The 23,071-nt window shown below is 57.9% G+C and overlaps 2 protein-coding genes across 14 annotated transcripts; both read right to left on the reverse strand.

Annotated features, from left to right (window-relative positions):
- Positions 1–82: 82 nt before the first annotated feature.
- TPST2 (tyrosylprotein sulfotransferase 2) lies at positions 83–16,526 on the reverse strand. Of its 13 annotated transcripts, none has more exons than XM_058036897.1 (9): positions 16,459–16,521; positions 14,740–14,887; positions 8,665–8,730; positions 6,704–6,874; positions 4,558–5,460; positions 2,921–3,119; positions 1,822–1,872; positions 1,658–1,706; positions 83–651 (listed from the first exon to the last, which is right to left on the reverse strand). In XM_058036897.1, the coding sequence occupies exons 4-8, from the start codon at positions 6,829–6,831 to the stop codon at positions 1,677–1,679; spliced, it is 1,311 nt and encodes a 436-aa protein (XP_057892880.1). In that variant the 5' UTR covers positions 6,832–6,874; positions 8,665–8,730; positions 14,740–14,887; positions 16,459–16,521; the 3' UTR covers positions 83–651; positions 1,658–1,676. The 13 variants fall into 13 exon arrangements, with proteins under 13 accessions (XP_057892880.1, XP_057892881.1, XP_057892883.1 ...); XM_058036898.1 differs by lacking the exon at positions 16,459–16,521 and adding an exon at positions 16,243–16,259; XM_058036900.1 differs by lacking the exon at positions 14,740–14,887 and having other exon boundaries at positions 16,459–16,526.
- Positions 16,527–17,604: 1,078 nt separating this feature from the next.
- CRYBB1 (crystallin beta B1) lies at positions 17,605–20,992 on the reverse strand. Its single transcript, XM_058037095.1, has 5 exons — positions 20,852–20,992; positions 19,995–20,113; positions 18,368–18,500; positions 18,102–18,244; positions 17,605–17,785 (listed from the first exon to the last, which is right to left on the reverse strand). The coding sequence occupies exons 1-5, from the start codon at positions 20,990–20,992 to the stop codon at positions 17,605–17,607; spliced, it is 717 nt and encodes a 238-aa protein (XP_057893078.1).
- Positions 20,993–23,071: the final 2,079 nt, after the last annotated feature.

Below are 23,071 nucleotides of genomic sequence, written 5' to 3' on the forward strand. Positions count from 1 at the left end.
GAACCATAGAGTTGTCAGGAGCGCCGCCTTGTGGCCCGGCCGTGTACAGGAGGCGGAGCCCGCGCGATTAATAATTAAAATATTAAATATCAAATCAACACTTTAATGGTGTCCAACACCGTTGATGGGGGGAGGGGGGAGGGGGGCATATATTAACTCTGCAATAGCCTCTGCAGGGTCGGGGATGGGTTAGGGCGGAGGGCACACGCACCACAAAGGCTCTGCAGGGCCAGGGGGCAGTTCCTGACCCTGGGAGTGGGGAACAGCAGGACCGGGGCGGCTCTTCCCGATCCCAGGAATACGGAACAGCGGGGATGGGAGGGCTGTTCCCCACACCGGGAACGGGGAACAGATCACGAGACACAAACGCGATGTACAGAGTCCTCCAGCCACGGCACATGTAATGTCCTGCCATGCCGTCCCCCCACCAGCCCGGGTTTCCACAGCTGCATTCCCCACAGAGCGCTGGGACCGGCCGGGGACGTTCCCGCCGTGGAGCACGTTTGGCCTTTGCAAATAAATGCAAATACATTCCTGGAGCGCAGTCATTTGGCAACAGTAGGAGCAAGCAATATGCTTGGAGAACAGATTTCCACGGGCCCACTGCACACTTCGTCCTTCTCGGGCAAACAACAGGCCATTGGCAGCGTTCTGGAAGAGACAAAACACACAACCTCAGGGGCAGGGTCCCCTCAGGAGCAGGATCCTCTTGGGAAAGATATCCTTGGGAAAAGGATCCCCTCTCAGGGAAAGGATCCCCTTAGGGAAGGATCCCCTCAGGAGCAGGATCTCCTCAGGGGCAGAATTTCCTCTGGGGAAGGATCCTCTGAGGACCAGGATTTCCTCAGGGGCAGAATCTCCTCAGGGAAGGATCTCCTCTGGTAAGAGGATCCCCTCAGGAATAAGATCCCCTTGGGAGCAGGATCCTCTTAGGAATAGGATCTCCTCAAGAATAGGATCCCCTCAGACCAGGATCCCCTTGGGATCAGGATCCCCTCAGACTAGCACAGCAAGGCCTGACTGAGGGTTTAAAGCCCCTGTGACACACAAAATGCCCAGAAAGGAACCAATTCTCAGCCCAGGACAAGGGAACACACAATTCCTGATCTTCCCTCAGTGCTTCTGATCTTTTTCTAGCCCAGCCATCTGCTTGTACACAGAAAGTTGCTCTTAAAGGATCAGTTTTAGTGCCAAGAATGGTATTTTATGCTTTAGCATGGAGGAAGAACATCCAACACATCAACAGTTGTCTCTGGAGCAGCAGCCCAAGGCAGCAGCTTTGTTTTCCATCATGTTTTCCTTTGTTTTCTATCCCCTTCCTCAGGTCCATGGCACGTCTTTGGAGGCAGCTGGGGAGCAGCTCAGCTCATCCACACATTCCATGTGTCCCTGCTGCCCGCGGGGACGGGCTGCAATAGCCCTCCCAGGCGGCTGAGTTTCATTTTGCAGCTTTAATCCCGTTCCCAGAGCTCAGGAAAAGAATTCCTTACAAATGGTCCCACTCAGCAGCATTGTGTGGGAAGATCTGAGGCGACTGTGAGGGATCTCTGTGAGGGAACCCCAGCTGATCCACAGAAATCACACAAACCAAGTGCTGGTCCTGGAGCAACACAGGCAGATTTGCCCAAATTCCAAAATTAAGTAAACAGGGTCTTACCTGGAAATCATTAATTTTCTTAGTGAGAAGATGATGTGTTCTGAGTCACCTGGAAGAGCCCCAGAAGAGAAGGGTCAGCTCTGGGCCAGCATTCCCCAGGGAAGGCAGCAGCGACCAGGTACCCTGGTGTGTCCCAAACCCCCAAACCCTCAGGGTGCTCTTACCTGCAGGTGACCTTTGAGATTGGCCGGTGTTTTATAATCCCCCTTTAAAACCTGTGGGAAAGAGAACCTGGAGTGACCCCCTGGGGCAGTGGAACCACCTCTGGGTCACTGCTGTCAGCCATTCCCAGCCTTCCAGGGAAAAAGCTGCACCTTGAGTGCTCTGTCCTGCTCTCTCCAAAACAGACATGGAGGGGCTGGAGCGTGTCCAGAGAAGGGAACAGATCTGGAGAAGGGGCTGGAGCAGCTGAGGGAGCTGGGAAGGGGCTCAGCCTGGGGAAAAGGAGGCTCAGGGAGGACCTTGTGGCTCTGCACAACTCCCTGAGAGGAGGGGACAGCCTGGAAGGGGTCAGGCTCTGCTCCCAGGGAACAGGGACAGGAGGAGAGGAAACTGCATCAAACTGTGCCAGGAGAGGCTCAGGTTGGACAGCAGGAGGAATTTCCTCATGAAAAGGGTGGTCAGGGAGGTTTGGAGTTCCCATCCCTGGAGGTGTCCACGGAACATGCTCCATGTGGCACTCAGTGCCCTGGTGGGGAGGACTTGATGGTTCTGGGAGGCCTTTCCCAACCTGAATGACTCTGGAATTCTGTGATTCTGTGATTCTGTTTTTCCTGTGTGAATCTGTTTCCCTCTGTTCCATCCCAACCCGGCTCAGGAGCTTCCCTTGCTCTGGAGGGCTCAGTGAGCTTCCCTTGCTTCCCAACCCGGCTCAGGAGCTTCCCTTGCTCTGGAGGGCTCTGTGAGCTTCCCTTGCATCCCAACCTGGCTCAGGAGCTTCCCTTGCTCCAGAGGGCTCGGTGAGCTTCCCTTGCTTCCCAACCTGGCTCAGGAGCTTCCCTTGCTCTGGAGGGCTCTGTGAGCTTCCCTTGCTTCCCAACCCGGCTCGGGAGCTTCCCTTGTTCCGGAGGGCTCGGTGAGCTTCCCTTGCTTCCCAACCTGGCTCGGTGAGCTTCCCTTGCTTCCCAACCTGGCTCAGGAGCTTCCCTTGCTCTGGAGGGCTCTGTGAGCTTCCCTGGCTTCCCAGCCTGGCTCGGGAGCTTCCCTTGCTCCGGAGGGCCCGGTGAGCCCCTGGCCTGTCCCCTGCACAGCAGTGCCACTCACCCTGTGCGTGTTGTTGACAACCAGGGGGTCGGGGTGGCCGTAGTTGGGGGGGTTGGCGTAGGGGTCGTAGCCCAGCCTGGCCAGCATGGGCGCGATGTGGGCCATGTCCTGCAGCACATCCCCCGGGATGTGCCCGATCCATTTGGATAACGCCTCCATGTTCACCGGCTTGATCACCTGGTCTGTTGACCTCTCTATCCTGGGGAAAAATAAAGGAAAAAAAAACAAAGCACACAATGGTTGGATTTCATGCATGTGCTGGGCTCACACACAGCTCGTTGCCACCTCCACAGAGAACCACAGGATGGGATCTGAAATCCATCTTAAATCCCATCCTGTTCTACTCCCTCCCATGGGCAGGGACACCTACCACTATCCCAGGTTGCTCCAAATCCTGTCCCACCTGGCCTTGGGCACTTCCTTGAGTGGGGTAGCCACGGTGGGGTAGCTGTCCCTCACAGCCCTGCTCTGGGGAAGCAGACCCTGGCAAGGGGTTCCACAGCCCCAGAGGCTAGATCCTTCTGTTTACAATCATGGAATCGTTGAGGCTGGAAAAACCCTCTAAGACAAGTGAGTCCAACCATTTCCTCAGCACTCCTAAGGCCACCACTAACCCATGTCCCCAGCTGCCACATCCACACAGCTTTTAAATTCCTTCAGGGATGATGACTCTACCACCATTCTGTTCTAATGCTTAATTACCCTTTCAGGGAAGGAATTTCCTTTTTTATCCAACCTAAACTTCCTCTGGCACAACTTGAGGCTGCTTCCTCTTTTCTTACAGGAGGGATCTATCCTTCAGTGGGATAGAGGGTTTCACCTTGACACCTTTGCTTATCAGAGGAAAACAATATAAGATGTGTGGGCTGTAGCACAGATACACCTGGTGACCCCTATGAATATTCAAAACCTGATCTAAGCAGCCTGGACCAATTTACTCTGAGCAAACAGGGAAGTAGAGCTGGCTGCAGTCCCAGAGCATCCTGGAAAACTGGAGCAGCTGCACATCCCCCCGTGGCTCCTGTGCCCTCACCACCAGGGCACCATCAACTGATACGGAGACTTGGATAATTCCCTCACACGGCTGATTAAATTTTGCTAAGCCTGACTTAAGCCTCCATTTAGAAAAGAAACAGCATTAAAAGAGGAAGAGAAAGTGGGAGAAGGCAAACACCCCCTACACATGGAAAGGGCAGGAGGGAGTGCTGGGTGTGCCTCCACTGGGCAGGTATTGCTTTTATTCTGCAATACCAACCCCAGACCTGGCAAGAACTGCAGCTCATCATCATCAGCAGCACAACTAATCACACCAAGGAGCCATCTGAGGACGGGTGGAGAAAGAGACATTAAAGAGCTCACGTTTCAGAGCAAGCAGTTCTTTGCAAATTAGAGACTGAAATAATTTCTGCAGTGTCAAGAGAGATTAAACAGTCACCTGCTCCTGAAATCCTTGCTTGACAAGCTGTTCTGTGGAGTACAACAGATTGGGAGCATTAAAGCCATCTCTTACTCAGGAACACAAACCCCACTGCAGTACAATGTGCTGTCAAAATCGCACACAAACACCAACAACGGGGCTCTGTCCTATTTTAGCCTGGTTGGTGCAACGAAAAGCTGAGGAAAGAGCCGAGACTCACTTGGAAAGGGACACCCCACCGGGCTTCCCGATGAGCTCCTCGTGGTGCAGCACCGAGTCGCTCCAGGAGATGTCCAGGAACCTCATGATGTTCTGCATGGACTGCTCGGGGTGCAGCACCAGCTGCTCGTAGTAGACGGGCAGGCAGCGGGCGCGGCCGATCTCCAGGCACTGGGAGTACATCACCTCGATGGCCTTGTTCCACTTGGTCAGGCAGTCCCGGTAGCTGTTGAGGTCGAAGCCGGCGATGGTCACCTTGCGCGTGATCATGGAGTGCACCGAGGCGCGCCCGTCCCGCACCATCAGCAGGAACTTGGAGTTGGGGAACAGCCGGGACAGGTACACGGAGGATTTCAGCGTGAAGGGGTCCTTGTTGCACAGGTACCTGGCGGGCTCGCCGTGCTTGGCGATCACTTCCAGGATGAAGGCCTGCATGGCCGCGTCCAGCACCTGGTCCGTCACCCCCGCCTCGTCCAGCCGCATCTTCTCGCGGCCGGACTTGGACCAGGCCTGGCGCATGGCCAGCACGCGGGGGATGATGCGGGTCTCCTCCCCGCAGCGCACCTCGGGGTGGGCGTCCAGCATGGCCCTCATCAGCGTGGTGCCGCTGCGGGGGACGCCACCGATGAAGATCAGGGGCATGTCCTTGCTGTAGCGGTACTCCACGTGGTTGGCGTCCACCATCACCAGCTCCTCGTTCTCCGGCCTCATCAGCCTGTGCCTCCTCTCGCTCAGGACCTGCTGGCACTCCAGGACTTGCTGCCCGAGGTGCAGGGTCACCATCAGGGCCGCCACCGAGCCCAGCAGCAGCAGCACCCTGCGCGTGGTGACCCGCATCCTGCTCTCCTGGGCACAGGCTGGGGGCTTCAGCTCTCTGCTAGCGAGTGTCCAACCCCACGGGCATCTGCAAGAGAACAGCACTGTCAGAGCAGACATGGGATGCTGACACCATCCCAGATTTCATCACCTCCTTCACTTATCAGCACCTCATTTCATTTATCAGCACCTCCCAGGCTTGGTGCCCTACACCCAGCAGGTAATTAAAGTCTGCCTCAGTGCACACCCAGAGAGAGAATTTCTGCATTGTGCTCCCAGAAACACAGGTTTACAGCTGGAGCAAAGCTCCAGGAACGTTTTGGAGAGGAGGGGCACTGTATATCCAGAGACTCCTTAAAACAAAATCTTCACAGAGAGCCTGCTCCATCCCAGATGAAGCCCAAACCCAAGCTGAGGTTATTCCTCCCAAACCCAAGTCAGCACTCCAGCACTGCTCACCTCCCAGCCACCTGCATCCTCCCTACATTTTGTTTAGTTTAACCCTACGGTCACAGGGGAGGGGGAAGCTGAAATAAGAGAAGAACAAAAGCCTCTCATGCCAGCTTTAAGGGTCTGAGTCAGGAGAAACCGTTAGAATGAAACACGGAGAGATTCAACCATCTGAGAGTGAACAGCCACACGCAGCGTTCACCACCCTGCCCTGCCTCGGGAACTGACCTGACAGAGAAATCCGTGAAACTTCATCTGGCACCGAGACTTTTCGGGGTTTTCCACGGCTCGGCAGGACATCCAGCAGGAAGGCTGCAGCCTCTGCGAGTGCCCAGCTCAGCTGCGTGCCCGGAGGGACTCCCGGGAATGCTGGCACCGCTTCCCACCCCCTCCCCCCGTCCGCCCCAGTTGCGAGTGCAGGTTTTGCAATCCTCCCCTGGGCTCACCCCGGGATTTCCAGTTCTTTGTGATTATGTGGCTGGGGCAGGAGCTGAATGAAGTGGAAGGAACGGGCCGTCCATGGATTCTGTTTTGCTGACAGGCCAAAGAGCTGCTCCAGAAAAGAGTTTCCCCCCACAGCGAAGGAATACATTGTGCAGCAGCCCATGCGGAGCAGGGAGCAGGCAGGAGAGAGCCTGGAGCTGGGCAGCTTTCCTGCTCCTCCTGCCAGGCGCTCAGGGACTCCTCTGCTCCCCACTTCCAGTCCCTGACATCCCACTCCACCATCCTGGACTCCACCCTCCCTTGCTGTGGGAGGGCTTCCTCTCTGCCAGCCCAGGGATGCCCTCCCACAACCCAGCAGCACAACAACATCACCACCAAAAGTATTTTTGTGGTTCTTTACTCCCTGGTCCACCCTGACCAGCTGCTTGGTAACATACCTGAAGCTAAACAGCCTCAGCTGCACCCCTAGGTATGAGATAAAGCGGGTGGATTTGTTGGGATGTAGATCAGAGGGACATCCAACAGCTCTGGCATTTTTGCAGCTGCCAAGCAGAGTCAGGGCCATTAACAAGACAAGTGCTGCTCCTTCCTGCCCTCTTCATCTGTTTCTGTCATGTAAATATATTCAAATATTCACCCCAAAATAATTGCAAATGCCACAAGACCCATTTCAATGGATGGCAGAGGAGCAGGCAGGATTTAGGGCCAACTGGAATAATTAGGGCAGTGTAGACCAAGACAAGCTAATTAGCAGCAAAGGCTGCACCATGAAAGGAGGGTGGAGCACAGAAGTGCTCTGTTCTCCAGGAGAACCAGCTGACAGGGAGCAGTTCCCACCGAGATGCTCCAGCAGCTCCAGAGGGAACCAAGGGACTCTCATATTGTGTTCCATGAGGCTGCCAGCTGTGCCAGGGGAGGTTCAGGTCGGACATCAGGGGGAATTTCCTCATGGAGAGAGAGCTCAGGCCTTGGGAGGGGCTGCCCAGGCAGGTGGTAGAGTGTGATAGTTGTTGTCTATCTACCTAGTGCCTGGGGGAGTTCTTTGCTGTCTAAGGCAGTGCAGTGGTGCCCCAGAGAGTTTGTGTTGCTCATGACACTCTTGGGTCAGTGACTTGTGCTGGGCTTCAATTTTCTGCTTTTCCTCTGCTTTTGTTCCCTTGTTCTTACAGTAAGCTCTTCAGTGAACAGTGCCCAGATATGATAAAGGGCTGCTGTTCAAATAAAACCAGCAGTTTATAGAATTTTAATTTCCAGCATAATTAAAACACTCCCATGTAAGGCAGAAATGCTGCTCGGAGCTCTTGCTGTGATCTGGGACAGAATTTTGTTTTTGTTGTTGTCATAGACTTAACCATAGGATTTGTTCCCTGTCTCTTTAGGCCATCTTGGCCAAATTGCCCATTTAAATAAATTTTGCAACAGAACATCAATGAGTGCTTAAGTCCTGAGGTTTCTTTTTGAAGCTCTTTTTGAAGCTAATAAAGTGCACTGTTACAGGCTATATACTCCCAAGAGAAAGACTTCATTTGAGACAAGGTGAAATTTCAAGGCAAATACAGATGTGTAGATGGCACAATGAGACAGAGCTGGTTCTCAGCTCTTTTGTGAGATTCCCCACCGAGAATTTCCTAAAATTTATGGGCCTCATTAGTCTGTGAGGGAAGATGGATGGGTCATTTCCTCCCCAGCAGGCATTGTGCTGGAATCAGGGTGTAATTAGGTTCCAGAGACAACACCCTTTCAAATGCCCAAGCTGGCTCTGAGAGCTTCCCACTTGAGCAGGATTAGGGAGCTCTCAGAGCCTACTCTGGCAGGGAATGGTGACATGGGAGCAGAAAGCAAAGCATCAGCAGCAATCCAGGGCTGAAACCCCTGAGTACAGCTTGGACACAGCAGGACAGGGATGTCACACAGGGGCAGGGGCATGTCCCTGGCCAGCATGAGGGGGCTAAGGCTGCCTCCAAAGAAGAAGCAGTGGAGGAAGCCATGTTGTGGCAGTTTTGTGTTCCCCTTGGGATGCCTTTTGCAGCCGCAGTGTGCCTGGAGCTTGGGGCTTTGTGGTTTTCAAAACCCTAACCCTAGGTGTAACCCTAACCCTAAGCAGAGCACTAAACCAGCTGGTAAGTCTGGCACCCAGAGTGTGGGGGAGAATGGGGACCAGTGGGGACGTGACAGCAGAGTGACAAGAGCTCCTGCAGGCAGCAAGTCTCCTGTATTCCCGTGCTGATGGGACTTGAGCATGAAGAAGGCTGACACTGTGTCGTGCCAGCTTGTGAAAGCAGCACAGGATCAATGTGGCACCAGTGGTGGTGTGGACAGATGTGCAGCCTCATGAGACAGATGTGCAGCAGCCACCCAGCCTCCCAGGGGAATCACACATCCAGCAGCTTGCTCTTACCTTTTCCCCATATGGTCATGGTGCTTCTAGTTGAGCTTCATGCTGAACCCGTGGCCACCAGAACACCTGATGGGGAAGAGAAGCCACAGTGCTGATTTGTTAATTTAGCACACACATCCACTCCTCAGCACCTTCCCCTCCTCCCCACAGCCTCCCCTGAGCCCCAGGGAAAGGTGTTCCTGCTGGAGCTGGTGGCCCCAGCTCATGGCAGCTCTGGCAGCTGGACTTGGCACACCTGCCCTGACACACCAGCACTGTTCACAGAGCACAGCCAAGCCAGGACACACAGGGGGAAGCAGCAGGGCTGCTGCTCTTTGAGGAAATGCAGCCTGCTGGAAAGGAGAGAGGCCTCAGGGGGACCCTAGCAGCCTGGATGTTTAAAGGCCAGGGGATGACAATCCAGCTGGGCACAATTCCAGCACACACTGGCCGCCACAACAGCCTTGACCAGAGGAAGCAGCTCCAGACTCGCCTGCTGCAAATGCTGAAATCAGGCACAGGTCAGACTATGACCAGAGCCCCCAAATCAGTGACAGTGGAAGGAGACAGAGCCCAGAGGACCTGCAGGCCTGGCAGGACCTCCTGGCTCCAGCCCCAAGAACAAAGCTCTCTCCAGCCTCACCACCAGCCAAGGCAGCAGCACTAGCTCCGCACAACATGGAAATCCCTCCAGGCTGGGAACCAAACCTCTGGTCACTGGGTTTCCCACAAGGACTGCTCCATGCCAGGGAGCACAGCAGCCTTGGCTGGAGCCATCCTGCAAGCACAGAGCATCCTGGGGACAGTCTGGGACACGGAGCTGCAGCAGAGCACCCCAAGGGGCCAGGAGCTGGCAGATCACCAGATATCACTCTGCTCCCAGGACCACAGCACGGACATGGGACCACCTTGGGGTCACTGCTGCTGGGACATTCCCAGTCAGCTCCCCCTGGCTGTGCAGCAGGTCCTGGCCTTGCAGGATGTTCCTGAGAACATTTCCAGGAGTGACACTAATGGCTATTCCAGTCTCCTCTCGTGCCATTGAGTGTCACTGTCCCCTCTGCCTCAGCACTAAAGAGAAACCAGAGGGAAACTCCACCCAGCAGGAACTCTACAAGGGCTTATCCGCAGTGCAGGCGCTTCCCTGCGAGGCTTCCTGCTCAGCCTGGCCTCCACGGACTACAGGATTCCAGCTCCAGACCAGGCTGCAGCTCCACGGAGCAGCAGCTGCATCCCTGGATGTGCTTCTGCAGTGCCCTGAGTGCTGAGGTGCAGGGACAGAGATGGTCCAACAGCCCACCCAACTCACCTGCTCCAGAAACAGCTCCAGATCCTGCCCAGGCACAGACACACGGACAGACACACAGACGCACTTGTTTGTGACTTCCTTCCTGATGCTGTGCAGGGCGTCACCACCAGCTGGGCTCCAACAGCAGCTCTGACCAAAACCCAACCAAAACCCCTGAGTCAAACCCCTGACCTTGGCACCTGCACTGGGAACGGGTAAAAACCACCCCCGGAGCAGCCCCAGAGTCAGCACAGCACCCTCAGCAGGGAGGAAACACCATTTGTTAAAGTGTTACAAACAACTACAGAAACAGTTTCTATGAAAAGCCCCATATGATCTAAAGCTGCATTTTTCTTTAAATCATTCCCAGAAATGAGTGTCATTAAGTGCAGCCTCCCCAAAAGATGTAGGTGTGGCCTGGAAAATTTGAGCTCAATTTGCTGGTGCTTAATAAAAGGATGAGGATCTGCAGACGCCCCTGTGGCGGAACAGCAGCAGAAACTGTGGTCAGCAAGAAATGTCCCAACATATCCAGCTCACATCTTTACAAATCAGCAATATTTAATTACTGAATTGATAGTCTCCAGTTCATTTACAAAAATAAACACAGCTTGCCTGAGGGCCGCTGCTTCATCCCAACCTGAGCTCAGTCCAATGCTGACACTGCTTGATGAGAGCTTTGCTCCTCCTGGATGCTGCTGCTGGCAATTTCCAAACACTCCCCAAGTATCTCTCTTAGCAGGACTGGAGTGCAGTGAGCATGGAGCATGGGGCCAGCCCCAGTCCCCACCAGGAGCACACAGAGGCACCACAGGGGTGGCTGTGGTCACTGAGTGCAGCGTCAGCCCTGTTGCACAACCCACAGCTCGTGCTCCTCCACCCTAGCACTGCCCAGACCGGGATTGATCCCATGGGACAGTGGGGACAGAGTCCAACCCACCCACCCCAGTGGTGGGACAGGGGCTCTGTACCCATCTCTGCTGCAGGTGTGCCACGGCTCTAAGCCTTGGAGGGAAGATATGAAAATTAAACTGCTGCAGCGCTCAAAACAAAATCCCACAACAAAAAGAAGCTGCTGTCAGCCACCACGTGGCAAGAACAGCACTACTGAGAGCAGGACGGGTTTGGTGACTAAAACTGAAGCTGCACTGCAGGTCATGAACCCAGGGCATCCACTGGAACAGAGGCCAATTCCAGTGAAAACACAACCAATCCCAACAAAAGCACCTGGGTTTGGAGCACTTTGGAGTTCTGTGTCCCTTGGAAAATCCCCAAACAGCACTGACAGCCCTGTGGTTTACACTTGCACCACCAGGGAAAAATAACAGTCAAAAGAGTTCAGGGATGAGTGTTCAAGCAGCCACCTCAGCACCCAAACCACACAGAGGCTGCTCCAGCTGCATCTCAGCACCCAACAGGCTCAGGGGACAAAGGGGAATTTATTCTCACTGCTGAGTACCAAGAAAAATAAACCAGCAGAACCTGCTGCCCTGAGGATTAAGGCAGTGTGTGCCAGTTTCAAAACTTTCTGGCTCAGAAATGTCTGCCAGGTGAGAGCCCTGAGCCACACCAATCATTCCAGCTGAGCATCCCAAAGAGCCCAGCCAGGGATGGGGCACTGTGTGCCAGCCAGCTCCAACAGGCTCTAAATCACATCAGCAAAGGATCCACAGACATTTCACAGCACAAACAGACTGCTGGTTTATCGCCTCAAGGCTGTTATGATTAGCAAAACATTTTATTATCCTGCTCAGCGGTACAGTGTTCCTCAAACAATAAAAATCCCACCAATTTACAGTAACTCCCCTCCGCCCAGCCCTCGTTCCAAGCAGGGCGACAGCATTTTATCATCAGGAGATGGAAACCTCAGCACTCACCCTGCCAGCCTTGCAGGGACACAGCCTTCAGCTCAGAGTGGCAGATTAATTATGGAATGCCCATGATTATGGAGTGCCCATGATTATGGAATGCCCAAGGAGGAAGCTGCTGGCAGGACACAGGGATGGAGGCACCTCCCCACTCCCCAGCACCTGGCACCGTGTGCCCGCACCACAGCAAGGCTCAGGCACGTCAGACAGCTTGTGCTGAAACAGGACACGAGTTCTGCACTTCAGAGGGAGCTCTTGACTTTTAATTAACCCACAGAGCTTCACCTTTCCTTAATTATTCTGCAGTTGTTGCCTCAGGGGGACAAAGGCAAAGCCAGCACAGGTCCACTGACAGTGACACTCCCACGTTGGCTCCCCTTGTGCCCTGACCAGTGACTCCACTGTCCTGCTGGATGAAGGAGCTCTGGGAAAGCACTGAGCTCTCCCCCAACTCCTCTTGCCCAGGCAAGCTGTGGTTGTCCCATCCCTGGAAGTGTGGGCCAGGCTGGATGGAGCTCTGAGCAACCTGGTCTAGTGGAAGGTGTCGCTGCCTGCAGAAGGGGGTGGAACTAGAATATCTTTAAGATCCCTTCCAACCCAAACCATTCCATGATTCTGTGATTCCTCTCCATGTCCTTGATCAGATCCCTCCAACTCTCAGCCCTTGTCCAGGGTACGTCCTGGGGATCCACATGGGAGAGGGGCACTGGGCAAGGGGTGTTGAGGGTTGCAGCCCCCCTGTTCACTCACCACACTTCATGCAAACACAGCTCTTCCCTCACAAAACTGCACAAATATTCCCTTGCAGGCATGTGGGTGGTCAGAGCCTGCCATACAACAGGGAGGAAGAGAAGTCAGAGGAACTGCTAGAAAAAACACCAAGTATCTTCAAAAAATATTTTCCCAATCCACACGCCAAACCCTAAGTCTCAACAAGCTCCATTCTTGCACGCACAAAGATCAGGATCTGCAAATAAAAAATTGTTTCTGCAAGACAAACCCCAAAACCTCAAATTTGCTTAAGAAACAAAATCAAAGTGTTTTATTTCCCCATGCAGCAGCAGCAGCAGCCCTGGAAGCACTGCCTGAGGGCAGGGCAGGGCAGCAAGGATGGAGGTGCCACTGCTCACCCTGCAGGCAGGGATGGGAGAGGGGACACTGCTCCCCATCTTCCCCAGCTCCTCTGCTCGTTCTTGTCCTGTTTCCTGCAGCTCCCTCAGGAGCACAGACCCAAGCACAGACCAGCCCCAGGATCTCCAGCAGTGCCCAGCCATGCTCAGCACAATGGATGCCATAAAGGCAAACATTTGGCATCTCCACAAAGCCAGAAACTTTGGGAAGCACCAGCATCCACTTCAGCCATGTGTGTTTGTGGCCTCCCACTCCCACCCCAGCGAGGATGGGCAGTGACCACTTCCAGGCCCTGGCACGGGTGAAGCCCTTGTGAAACCACCGGTGGAAGAAACGGAACCGGCGCCTTCTGAGCCTGCGCCGCTGCTGCCTCATCAGCCAAAGCACCCAGAACACACAACCGAGCTCCTTCCTGTCTGCACAGCCCAGCTGGAGCCCTGCTCCTCCTCTGCTGCCATTGCATTTGCAAGCACTGGGCCACCAAGGCCTGTGCCCGTGCCCTGAGTGCCACCCGGCCACGCTGGCTCACAGCCAGCTGTGAGCACAGCTGCCTGAGGGGGTGGCTGTTATCTCACCCCCATTGCAGCTCAGCCACTGCTGGCAACAGCTGCTCACACCACAGGATCCCTCCCAGCACCGAGCAGGGACAGAAGTGCTGGAAAAGCTTCCCCAGCACAGCAGCCTGAGGCTCCAGAGCCAACATGCCCGTAGCCATTCCTCCGTGGAGAAGCACCTGCATGCTTCAGCCCCTGCAGAGCCCTCAGTCTCACTCTGGGGTCACTGCCTGGGAATGCACAGTGGGAAGCAGCTGCTTGCTTCACTTCCGAACGCTGCGGGTTGAGCAACCCCCGCTGCTGCGCTTGTTTGATGTCCCTGGGAGGGGACAAGGGGCTCCTGTGGCAGGGCCACCCTCCTGCCACACCGTGAGGCACCGCAGCACGGACTGGGGACCAAAAGGGGGGCAAAAAAGGCATCATTTACCTTGAGAAGGGGAATCTTTGAGAGAATTCCTGCAGGAATTCTGGAGGCAGACAGGGCTTGGAAAACAGAGTGAACCAAAGCAGGCAGCCAACGCCAGGGCAAGCTTCTCCCGGGTTCTGTGTGCCCGCTGCCTGTGGAATCTGGAGGGAAACGTGCTCAGCCAAGGCATGAGGCTGAGGCTCCTCAAGGCATCACAAATTCATCACAAGGCACATCTGCACGGTGCCAAATAAAACCACCTGCTGGGGGTTTGTTTTCTCTCTCCAAAAATCTTCTTGACAGTCCCCGCATTTTAACAGCGCTCCTGCCATCCCACACATCCCCAAAGGCTCAGCGTACCCGGAATGCAAACTGCCTTTGGAAAAATCTCCTTAAAATAGCCACAGAAATTACTAATACCGTTTGTAAAAAGGCAGAGACAGCAGTGGCATGAGCCTGACCATGCTGGTGAGCCCACCACTGTCCTGCAGAGACCCCAGGCCTCAGCCTGCCACGTCCCCCCACAGTGAAGCCCCCCAATGCCAGCTGCTGTGGGCGATGCTGGGGAGGACTCACACAGCGCCCAGTTCAGCTGCTGTCCCCCAAATTCCAGGCTGACTCCACACAGACCCTGGGCTCCCCTCGGGCTCTGCAGCACAGCTGCTCCTGTGGTGCCACATGCAGCAGCCTCGGGGCACCAGCTGCCGCCGGCATGTGATGGCAAACCCCGCTCGCAGGCGCCCGCGCTGGCACTTGACAGCTCCCCACGAGCAGCCTGCAGCACCCCCACAAAGCACACAGCAAATCTGGAAACCTGTTGGCACCAATCATTGGGATCTCCCCACTCACCGTTGCTCGGTGCCTGAGCAGGAGGGAGCAGCACGGCTGTGCTGAGGGAGGACTCTCCTCCTGAAACCGAGTCCAAGCAGCCAGCAGGGCCTGGCACGGGGAGGCGTCTGAAGGGGTTTCAAGCTGTGAGATGACTTTTGGACAGAGCCTGAGCACACAAACAAACACGGAGAGGGACAGAGCAAAGGCCTCTGTGATGCAAACCATCCCCTGCCTGCCCAGGAGGGCAGCCCAGCTCATGCTGCTGGCCCCAGTGCCAGCAACTCCAGCCATGAGTCCCAAGGAGCTTGAGCTGGACAAAGCGTGGATGTCACATCCCTGCCACACAGGGCACAGTAACAGATGGGCACTGCCAGGAGAGCGCCAGTGCTTTGTGTGGGCTCCAAGGTGCCAACGCAGCTGCTCAGAAGCCCATCTGCACCCCTGCCAAGGGACTCGCATCCCACAGCCACCCCGACCTCGGTGCTGCCAACACCTCTCAAGCCTCAGCAGAGGCTGATGCTCCCCAAGACCCGCAGGTGCAGCCTCCCACTGGGCACCCACCCTGCCCAGGCCACCACGCTCATCCTGGTATAGATGGGCAGTCCCAACCCTGGCCGAGCTCTGGACACCTGGACAGATGGACAGCCCCAACCCATGGGTGCCTCTGTGTATGGCAGTGCTCAGGTTATGGGGGCACAGCTTGGTGCTGGGCTGCCAGAGGGGTGCCACGGGAGGGGGGAGAGGGCACCGTGTGCCAAAGAGCAGAATGGGAGGACAAAGGTACGAGGAAAACCCTGCACTGAGCACCCTGTCCCACCTGCTGTGCATCCTGCACTGTGTTCTGTGCACTGAGCACCCTGTGGGCACCTCAGCAACCCTGCACTGTGCTGAGCACCCTGCACCCAGCACTACGGTCTGAACTGAGCACTGAGCATCCTGCACTGAGTACCCCGCACCAAGCATCCTGTCCTGGGCACCCAGCACCGAGCATCCTGTCCTGGGCACCCAGCACCGAGCATCCTGTCCTGGGCATCCAGCACCGAGCATCCTGTCCTGGGCATCCAGCACTGAGCATCCTGCACTGAGCACCCAGCACCGAGCATCCTGCACTGAGCACCCAGCACCGAGCATCCTGTCCTGGGCATCCAGCACCGAGCATCCTGCACTGGGCACCCCGCACCGAGCATCCTGCCTGGGCACCCAGCACCGAGCATCCTGCACTGAGCACCCCGCACCAAGCATCCTGTCCTGGGCATGGAGCACCGAGCATCCTGCACTGAGCACCCCGCACCGAGCATCCTGTCCTGGGCATCCCACACCGAGCATCCTGTCCTGGGCATCCAGCACTGCTCTGAGCACTCTGCACCGAACACCGAGCACCGAGCAACGCTCCGTGTCCCCAGCACCGCACACCCCGCACCGCTCGGTGTCCCCAGCACCGCACACCCCGCACCGCTCCGATCACGCATCCCCGCCCGGTGTCCCCCGTACCGCGCACCGCGCACGCCCCGCACTGCGCACCGAGCATCCCCCGCCGCTCCGCGCCCCGTTGGCTTCGCCCGCGCCGCCCACCGAGCCCGGAGCCGCTACCAGGCAGCGCCCGCCGGTCCCGGGCGCCGCCCGCCCGCTGTCACCTGCCAGCCGGCGCGGCTGCGGGCACGAGCGGCGGGGGCACACGCGGTTCCCGGGCCGGGTCGCTCCCCCCGGTGCCGCCCCCGCCCCCCCCCCCGCACTCACCGGGGCCGCCGCCGGCCCGGAGCGGCGCGAGACGCGGCGACGTCACGCGCACGCGGGGCCGGGATCCCCGCCCGCCGCTCCGCGCGTGCGCCGCGCGCTCCGGGCACCGGGCGGCACCGGGCGGCACCGAGCCCGGCACCGAGCCCCAACACGTGTCTCTGCCCCCTGCCCGTCCCCCTGCCGGTACCGGCACGGGTGCACCCGCAGCCGTCCCCGCCAGTTACCGGGAGCGCTCCGCACCGCTCTGCCCGCGGCCTCACCGTTATCCCCGGTCCCCGCCCCTGTCCCGGTGCCGCCTGTGTGCAGCGCCCCGCCGTCACTGCTATCGCTGTAATTAATCACTAATTAGCGGCGTGGGAGCGCAGGGGAATGCCACCCGAGGTGCCGCACCGGGAGGCAACGGGATGGGAAGGGGGAATGAGGCCGCAAAGAAGTGCCCGGGGGGGAGGGACCGCGTCCGAGGGGGGAAAAAAACTCCTTGAAAGTGAATCGGTCATTGATTGACTGCGATATCGGCTGTTAATTAGTGCCCAGGTGGATCCCGCGGGCAGGGACCCAGGACCCCTCGCAGCCCCCTGATCCCCCAAGTGTGGACGGAGGCAAGAGCCTGTCGTGATTCCATGGACAGAGCCGGGAGCCCGCCCTGATTCCGTGGACAGAACCGGGAGCCCGCCCTGATTCCATGGACAGAGCCGCGAGCCCGCTCTGATTCCATGGACAGAGGCAGGAACCTGCCCTGACTCCGCGGCTCTCGGGGCACCCCGAGTCCTCCAAGTGAGAGGGTCCCCACCAGCGCTGCTGGGGTCAGGCTGCAGACCCTTTGCCATCCTCTTCCCCCGCACCGAGGGTCTCTTGTGTCCCAGCCCCAGCGCAGGGAGTCCCTGCACGACACCAATTCCCTGGCAAAACCCCCTTCCCCCGTGTCCCACCCCGCTCCAGCGCGAGGCTGGCCCATCCCGAGCACGCAATTCATACACCGCGGACCCCCGAGCAGTTCTAATCTTCTGGTTTTTTTTTAATTTGCCTCACAAGGTAGAGTACATCCAGGGAATGTGCAATGTACAAGGAAAGTGCTGGGCAGGCGAGCGCGAGGGGAGGCGGGGGTGCCCCACGGGGCCCGGGACTCGTAGCTAGCAGGCAGCACGCTCAGTCGGAGGGCGCGTCGGGGGTGACAAAGGTGCCCTTCTGGTCCCACTGCATGTCCCGGATGCGGCGGATGGACTGGATCTGGGGCTGGAAGGCAGACCACTCGTTCCAGTGTCGGAAGTCTCCGGTCTCAAAGAGGTACTGGTAGCCTCTGTAGCCAGGGTACTGGTACCCGACCCAACTGCGGGGAAAGAAAACACAGGGCACCTGAGCGGGGTCGGCCACTCCAGGCAGCAGCCACATGGCTGGTGAGTGCTCAGGGGGCTGGTGGGGCCTCCCTGTGCTGGCCACCAACCTCTGGGGGACAGAGCACACCACTAGAAACATCCACACCACCCAAAACAGCCACACCACCCAAAACAGCCATGCTAACCAAAACCGCCACACCACCAGAAACAGCCATGCCACCACTTTCTGGCTGCCTGAGAGCCCACGGCAGCTGGTTAGGGAGGATAGGGAGCCTGGCACGAGGCAGCTGCCACTGCAGCCCAGCTTACGTTCCACTGGGCACCTGCACGCTGCCCACGCGGTCGCAGAAGCCATAAGCCCAGAGGCTGGGCACGTCGTCCTCCTGGATTTCCATCTTGTTGCCCTTGAAGTCAGCAGACTCGTAGAGGGAGATTTTGTGGTCCTCAGCCTCCTGGAGATGACAGAGGGAGGGTGCTGGGCAGTGTGGCCGAATCCCTGGAGCTTTGCTGCAGCGAGGCATCGAGCACACAGCCCTGGGCAGATCCCACCAGGCTCTCTGCCCCCCAGCACTCACCATTTTGATGGGACGCATGGACATGAAGCAGTCGCTCCGGTAGCTGCTGGACCAGGTGTCCCAGCGAGGGTACTCGCCCTTCTCCAGGATGAACATCTCCCCACGCATGTTGGCCTGCTCGTAGGCCACCCAGCTGGGGAGAGAGGTGGGCAAATAGAGGGTCAGGTGCCACCCAGCAGTTCCCCTCCTGCTCAGCCAGCTTGCAGGACAGTGGAGGGGTCTCCAAAAAGGCTGTGGCCCCACCACCCTGCTCCCACCTCTCTCCCAGCCCAGGCACTGCAGCCCGTGCAGAGCCAGCGCTGATCCACGGGCTCTCGGCTGGAAGCTCACTGGTGTGTGAGTGTCCAAACCTGCAGCAGGCACCAGCACTCACAGTGCTCCTCTTCCTCAGCTGGGGAGCAGCAGGACCCCTGCACAGCTGGTGGCCCCACAGAATCAGCTCAGGACTCTTCTGTCCCTCATGCCTGGGCTGTGTAATCCTGGCACCCCGCACGCCTCACTGCTCCAGTGCCAGCCAGCGCTGGCACCCATCCCACTGCTGGGTGTGGGGCTCACCCAGCTGCAATGTCACCTCCTCAGCAGAGCCACGAGGTGCTGAATGCTGGGAATGTCATGGGTGTGGGGCTCCAGAAGCCCCCAGCACCACAACAGTCCTGCATTTGCTGCTTTCCCTTTCCCTGCGGCACAGCTCTTCCTGCAGATGCCAGCAGGGTTTTCCTGCTGGCAGGAGATGTGTTCAGGTACCCCAGGCTGCATAGCCTCAAGCTGCCTGCTAGAGCTCAGCTTTGTTGTTTTGCTTTCATCTTCCTCTAAGCACATTTTTGGGTGCAGAGTTCCATCAATGACTCTCAAGAAGCTTCTAAGGACCCCAATAACACCCAAGATCTCTGTCCTCCCAATTTCACCCTTTCTGCACCTTCCCAGGTATCTGAGCTCCTTCCAGGCTGCTCCATCCCCCATTTGTTTCAAGAAGAGTAGAATATTCTGGATTCCTAATAAAAAAGGTGCTGCATGGTGTCATTCCAGGTCACCCTCCCAGACCCTCAGGGATGCTGTCAGGACAAGCCATGCATGTCCTGTGCATCCTCCCCACAGCTCTACCAGCCCCCCTGCATTCCTGGCCACGCTGTTTCCAGCCAGGCACGGCACGGTGGGATGCTCTTTCAACATGGAGATCATCTGTCTGCCCAGTTATCTGCTTTGGGGATCGTTTTTGTCCCTGCCTGTGTCAACAGTTCCCACGGCTTTGCGACCTGCCCAGCCCCCTGTTGCTGCTCAGCTGCCTGGGTGCAGGCAAGTGCTTGTCCCTGCCTGTCCCTGCTGCCTGCTCCATCCTGGCCCAGGGATCCCACCTCATTTCACCTTGACTTCTCTAAAATCTGCAGGTCCATTGTGTTCCATGCACAGCTCCAGGTGGCTGAAATGACGGACACCTCTGGTCCCCTTTGCTTTGCATGTGGCCCTGGCATCCTTCCCACCCATCCTGGCCCTCCTGTCGTCCTCAAAGGAGATCCAGGATGCCTGCTGTGCTCCTGTGCTCAGGGAAATGTCCCTGAACATCACATTGTTCCCAGCCACCAGGAACATCCCCAGGGTCCCAGCCCCCTCCATGGCTGGGGTCACTTACGGTCCGGAGGTGACAATGACACTGCGCACCCGGTCGAAGCCACGGTCAGCCAGGTTCAGGCACTCGGCGGTGAACTCCATCTGCCTGCCCTGGAAGTTCTCCTGGTCGAAGACAACAATCTGGGGGTGCAAGGAGAGGGTTGGATGAGCACAGGCACGCTCAGGGAGGGCAGGCTGGTGCTGGGTGACCAGTGCCTGAGCCTTCTGCTCCATGTGTGCCCCTCAGCTCTCCAAGCCTTCCTGCAGCTTCTCCGATGTGGTGCCTGCCCGTGCTGAGCTGGGCTCTGTGCATGGGCATGCCCCAACAGCTGTTCCTGCTCCAAGATGGCCTCATCTGCCCCTGGTTTTGCTGCTGCTGGTGCCCACAGTGGTGGGAAGGAGCTGCTTCTCCAGGTGCTCCGTCTGCACCTTGGCCTTCTCAGCCTGGCACGGTGTCACCGGAGCCCTTGCATCACTCACCCTCCCGTGCCAGCCCCGCTGCAGTGCCTCAGTGGCATGCTGGCATCACTGTGGCATTTCAGCGCTGGCCTTGCCACCCCTAGTGTCCCCTCCACCTCCCCACAGGACCCCTGCATGCAGGAGGTGACCAGAGGGAGCAGGTGACAGCAGCCAGCCCTGACACCACAACCCAGGGGAGAGCACTTCCCAAGCCTGTAGTCCCCAACAAGCTGTCCTGGCCAAGGCACCTTCAGGCTGTTCCTCCTGCAGCATCTGCCCAAATCCCGTGCCTGCTGTGGGACAGAGCAGGGATGGCATCACCCACAGTGCCACAGTCCTTCCCCCTGGAACAATGTCCTCCTGCCCTTGTCCCTCAGCCCGGAGCGTGTCCCTGCACACGAGGGGAGCCACAGGGCTTACCCTGAAGGCTTCTGGGGAGGGCTCCTCGCCCTTGCTGTTTGCGACAGGAGCAGGGTCGAGGGATGGGGTTGGAGCAGGAGCTGCCTTCTCCTTGTCATCCGCAGCCTGGCCGGGAGCAGCGGGTTTTGTGGTCTCAGACATCGCGGTGGTGGGCTCAAGTCTGTGACAGGGCACCAGCAGCAGGTTAGAGGGAGGAATGGATGTGGGCACCCACAACCCGCCCCAGGAAGGGTAACATCTGGATGGGGTGGGTGGGCAGGGCCAGGAGAGGAGATGCTGGAAGGTTCTCCAGCAGGCACAGGCAAGGATCCTGCCTTCACCAAGGGGATCACAGGAGGTCCTGGAGTCCACACTCTCCTCCTGTGGCCAGGAGAGCCCTGAGCATGGTCCTGGAGTGCCCGGGCATGGGGCCTGATGCTGTGCCGGGCACCGGGGCCATCCCGCACGGGGAGCACCTGGGAGCCCGGGGGGCACCGGGATGGCATGTGAGGGGTGGGAAGGGGACAGCCCCGGTCTGCTGAAGCCCTGCAGCTGGCACCTGCTGTGGCCCCACAGGTGAGTGTCAGCAGCAGCTCCCCGGGAGTGGAGGGCAGTGGGATGTGCTCCCAGACGTGACCACCACAGCGGTGACCACGGCTTAGACCCTGAGTTTCCCTCTCCCCACCTCGGGTCCTCTGCAGCCCGGTGTCCAGGGACTTTGTCCTCTTACCTGGGCAGCTGCTGCTTCTTGTTGGAGTGAGCGGGCTTGTGTTTCGGGGCGCCGCGAGGCCCCCACTTTATAGCCTGGCAAGGGCAGACCCCCGGGCGGGCTCACAAAGGAACTGCCAGCTCATCAGTGTCTGCGCGGCCGCCCAGTCATCACATCCTGCAAAGCGCTGGGCGAGCTGGAAGCCTCTCCCCGGCCCCGTGCCCAGCCGCTGAACCCAGCACTTTCCTTTGTGCCCCCGGCACAACAGAAGACCTGACCGTGCCACTTTGCAGCGCGCCCGGCACCCGCTGCCCCGCGTGCGGCCGCCCCGGCAGGGCATATATAGCCCTGGCACGGCCCGGCCGGCACCGGCTCAGCACCAGGAACACCGGCCCTGCCCAGCGCCCCGGGCCCGCAGGGACACCCCGCTGCCAGCCCCGCTGTGCCCGGTGCTCCCCTCCAAACACTGAACCTCTCGGATGCTTTGAGCATCGCCCCGTGCCCACAGCGCTGCCCTGGAGATGCCAGGAAGCGAGACCTGAGTGTTCCGAAATGCTTCAGGAGTCAGGATTTTTCCAAGCGATGTGTAATCGAAGCTGACATTTTCTGAACCACCTGAGTGCCTGAAACAGTGTTTGTTCTCTCTTGGGAACATCCCTGCTCGCTGGCAGGGTTCTTCCTTTGCTTTTTAGCCCATTTTCCCCGTGCTGTGGTGACCCCGTACCACCCCTGGTTCTGCCACCATCAAAGTCATGGTTTTGGGGCATCAGCTCTGTCTGACTGGTGCAGGAGGGCTGTGGGGTGGCTGGTTAGGGATGCATTGGCACCAGTCTCTGCAGCAGCTCTGGTGCCACATCTCCCCCACTCTCTGGACCTTCCCCTGAGTCCCTCTGAGCCTCTGATCAGTTTTTTGCACCTCCACACCCCTGTCCCAGCATCCAGCACCCCCAGCTTCCCGCAGCATCCAGCACCAGCAGTGCCTCACTGGGGGTGTGCGGGCACAGGGCTCAGAGCCCCGTGTGCTGCCCTCCTCTTTTGTTCCTCTCCTGTGTCACCCAGCAGTGGTGGGATCCAGCTGCACCCTCTGGGCCATTGCACAAAATCCCCGACAAAAAGAATGTATTGATCCCTTCTTTTCCCGAGGTTTTTCAGGAGGTGTCCCGTGCCCGTGACAGAGCTGGGCGTGGGGTCTGCTGCCCCATCACCCTGGGCACTGGCTCAGTCTGGTTCTCACCTTGATACTGAGCAGTGTTTTATGATTCATGATCTCAATTTGTGCTTGTTTCCATGGTTTTTATCCAGATTTCTAATTTAATCTGCCCTCTCTCCCCCCAAGAGCCAGCATGGGTGCTCTCCCTGTGCTGCCTCCCCTGTGCCTCCTGGGCATTAATCAGCAAGTCTCACCCACCCTCTGCTCCTGACTCTGCTTCCTCTCCCAGTTCCCAGCACCTTTGAACCTGGGTGTTGGGAAACCAGCTCAGAGGGGCTGAGCTCTGCTCCTGAAGGCTGCTTTGCTCCTTACTGAGCATTCA

Source organism: Melospiza georgiana, chromosome 18, assembly GCF_028018845.1.
Source record: "Melospiza georgiana isolate bMelGeo1 chromosome 18, bMelGeo1.pri, whole genome shotgun sequence".
NCBI classification, from domain to species: domain Eukaryota; kingdom Metazoa; phylum Chordata; class Aves; order Passeriformes; family Passerellidae; genus Melospiza; species Melospiza georgiana.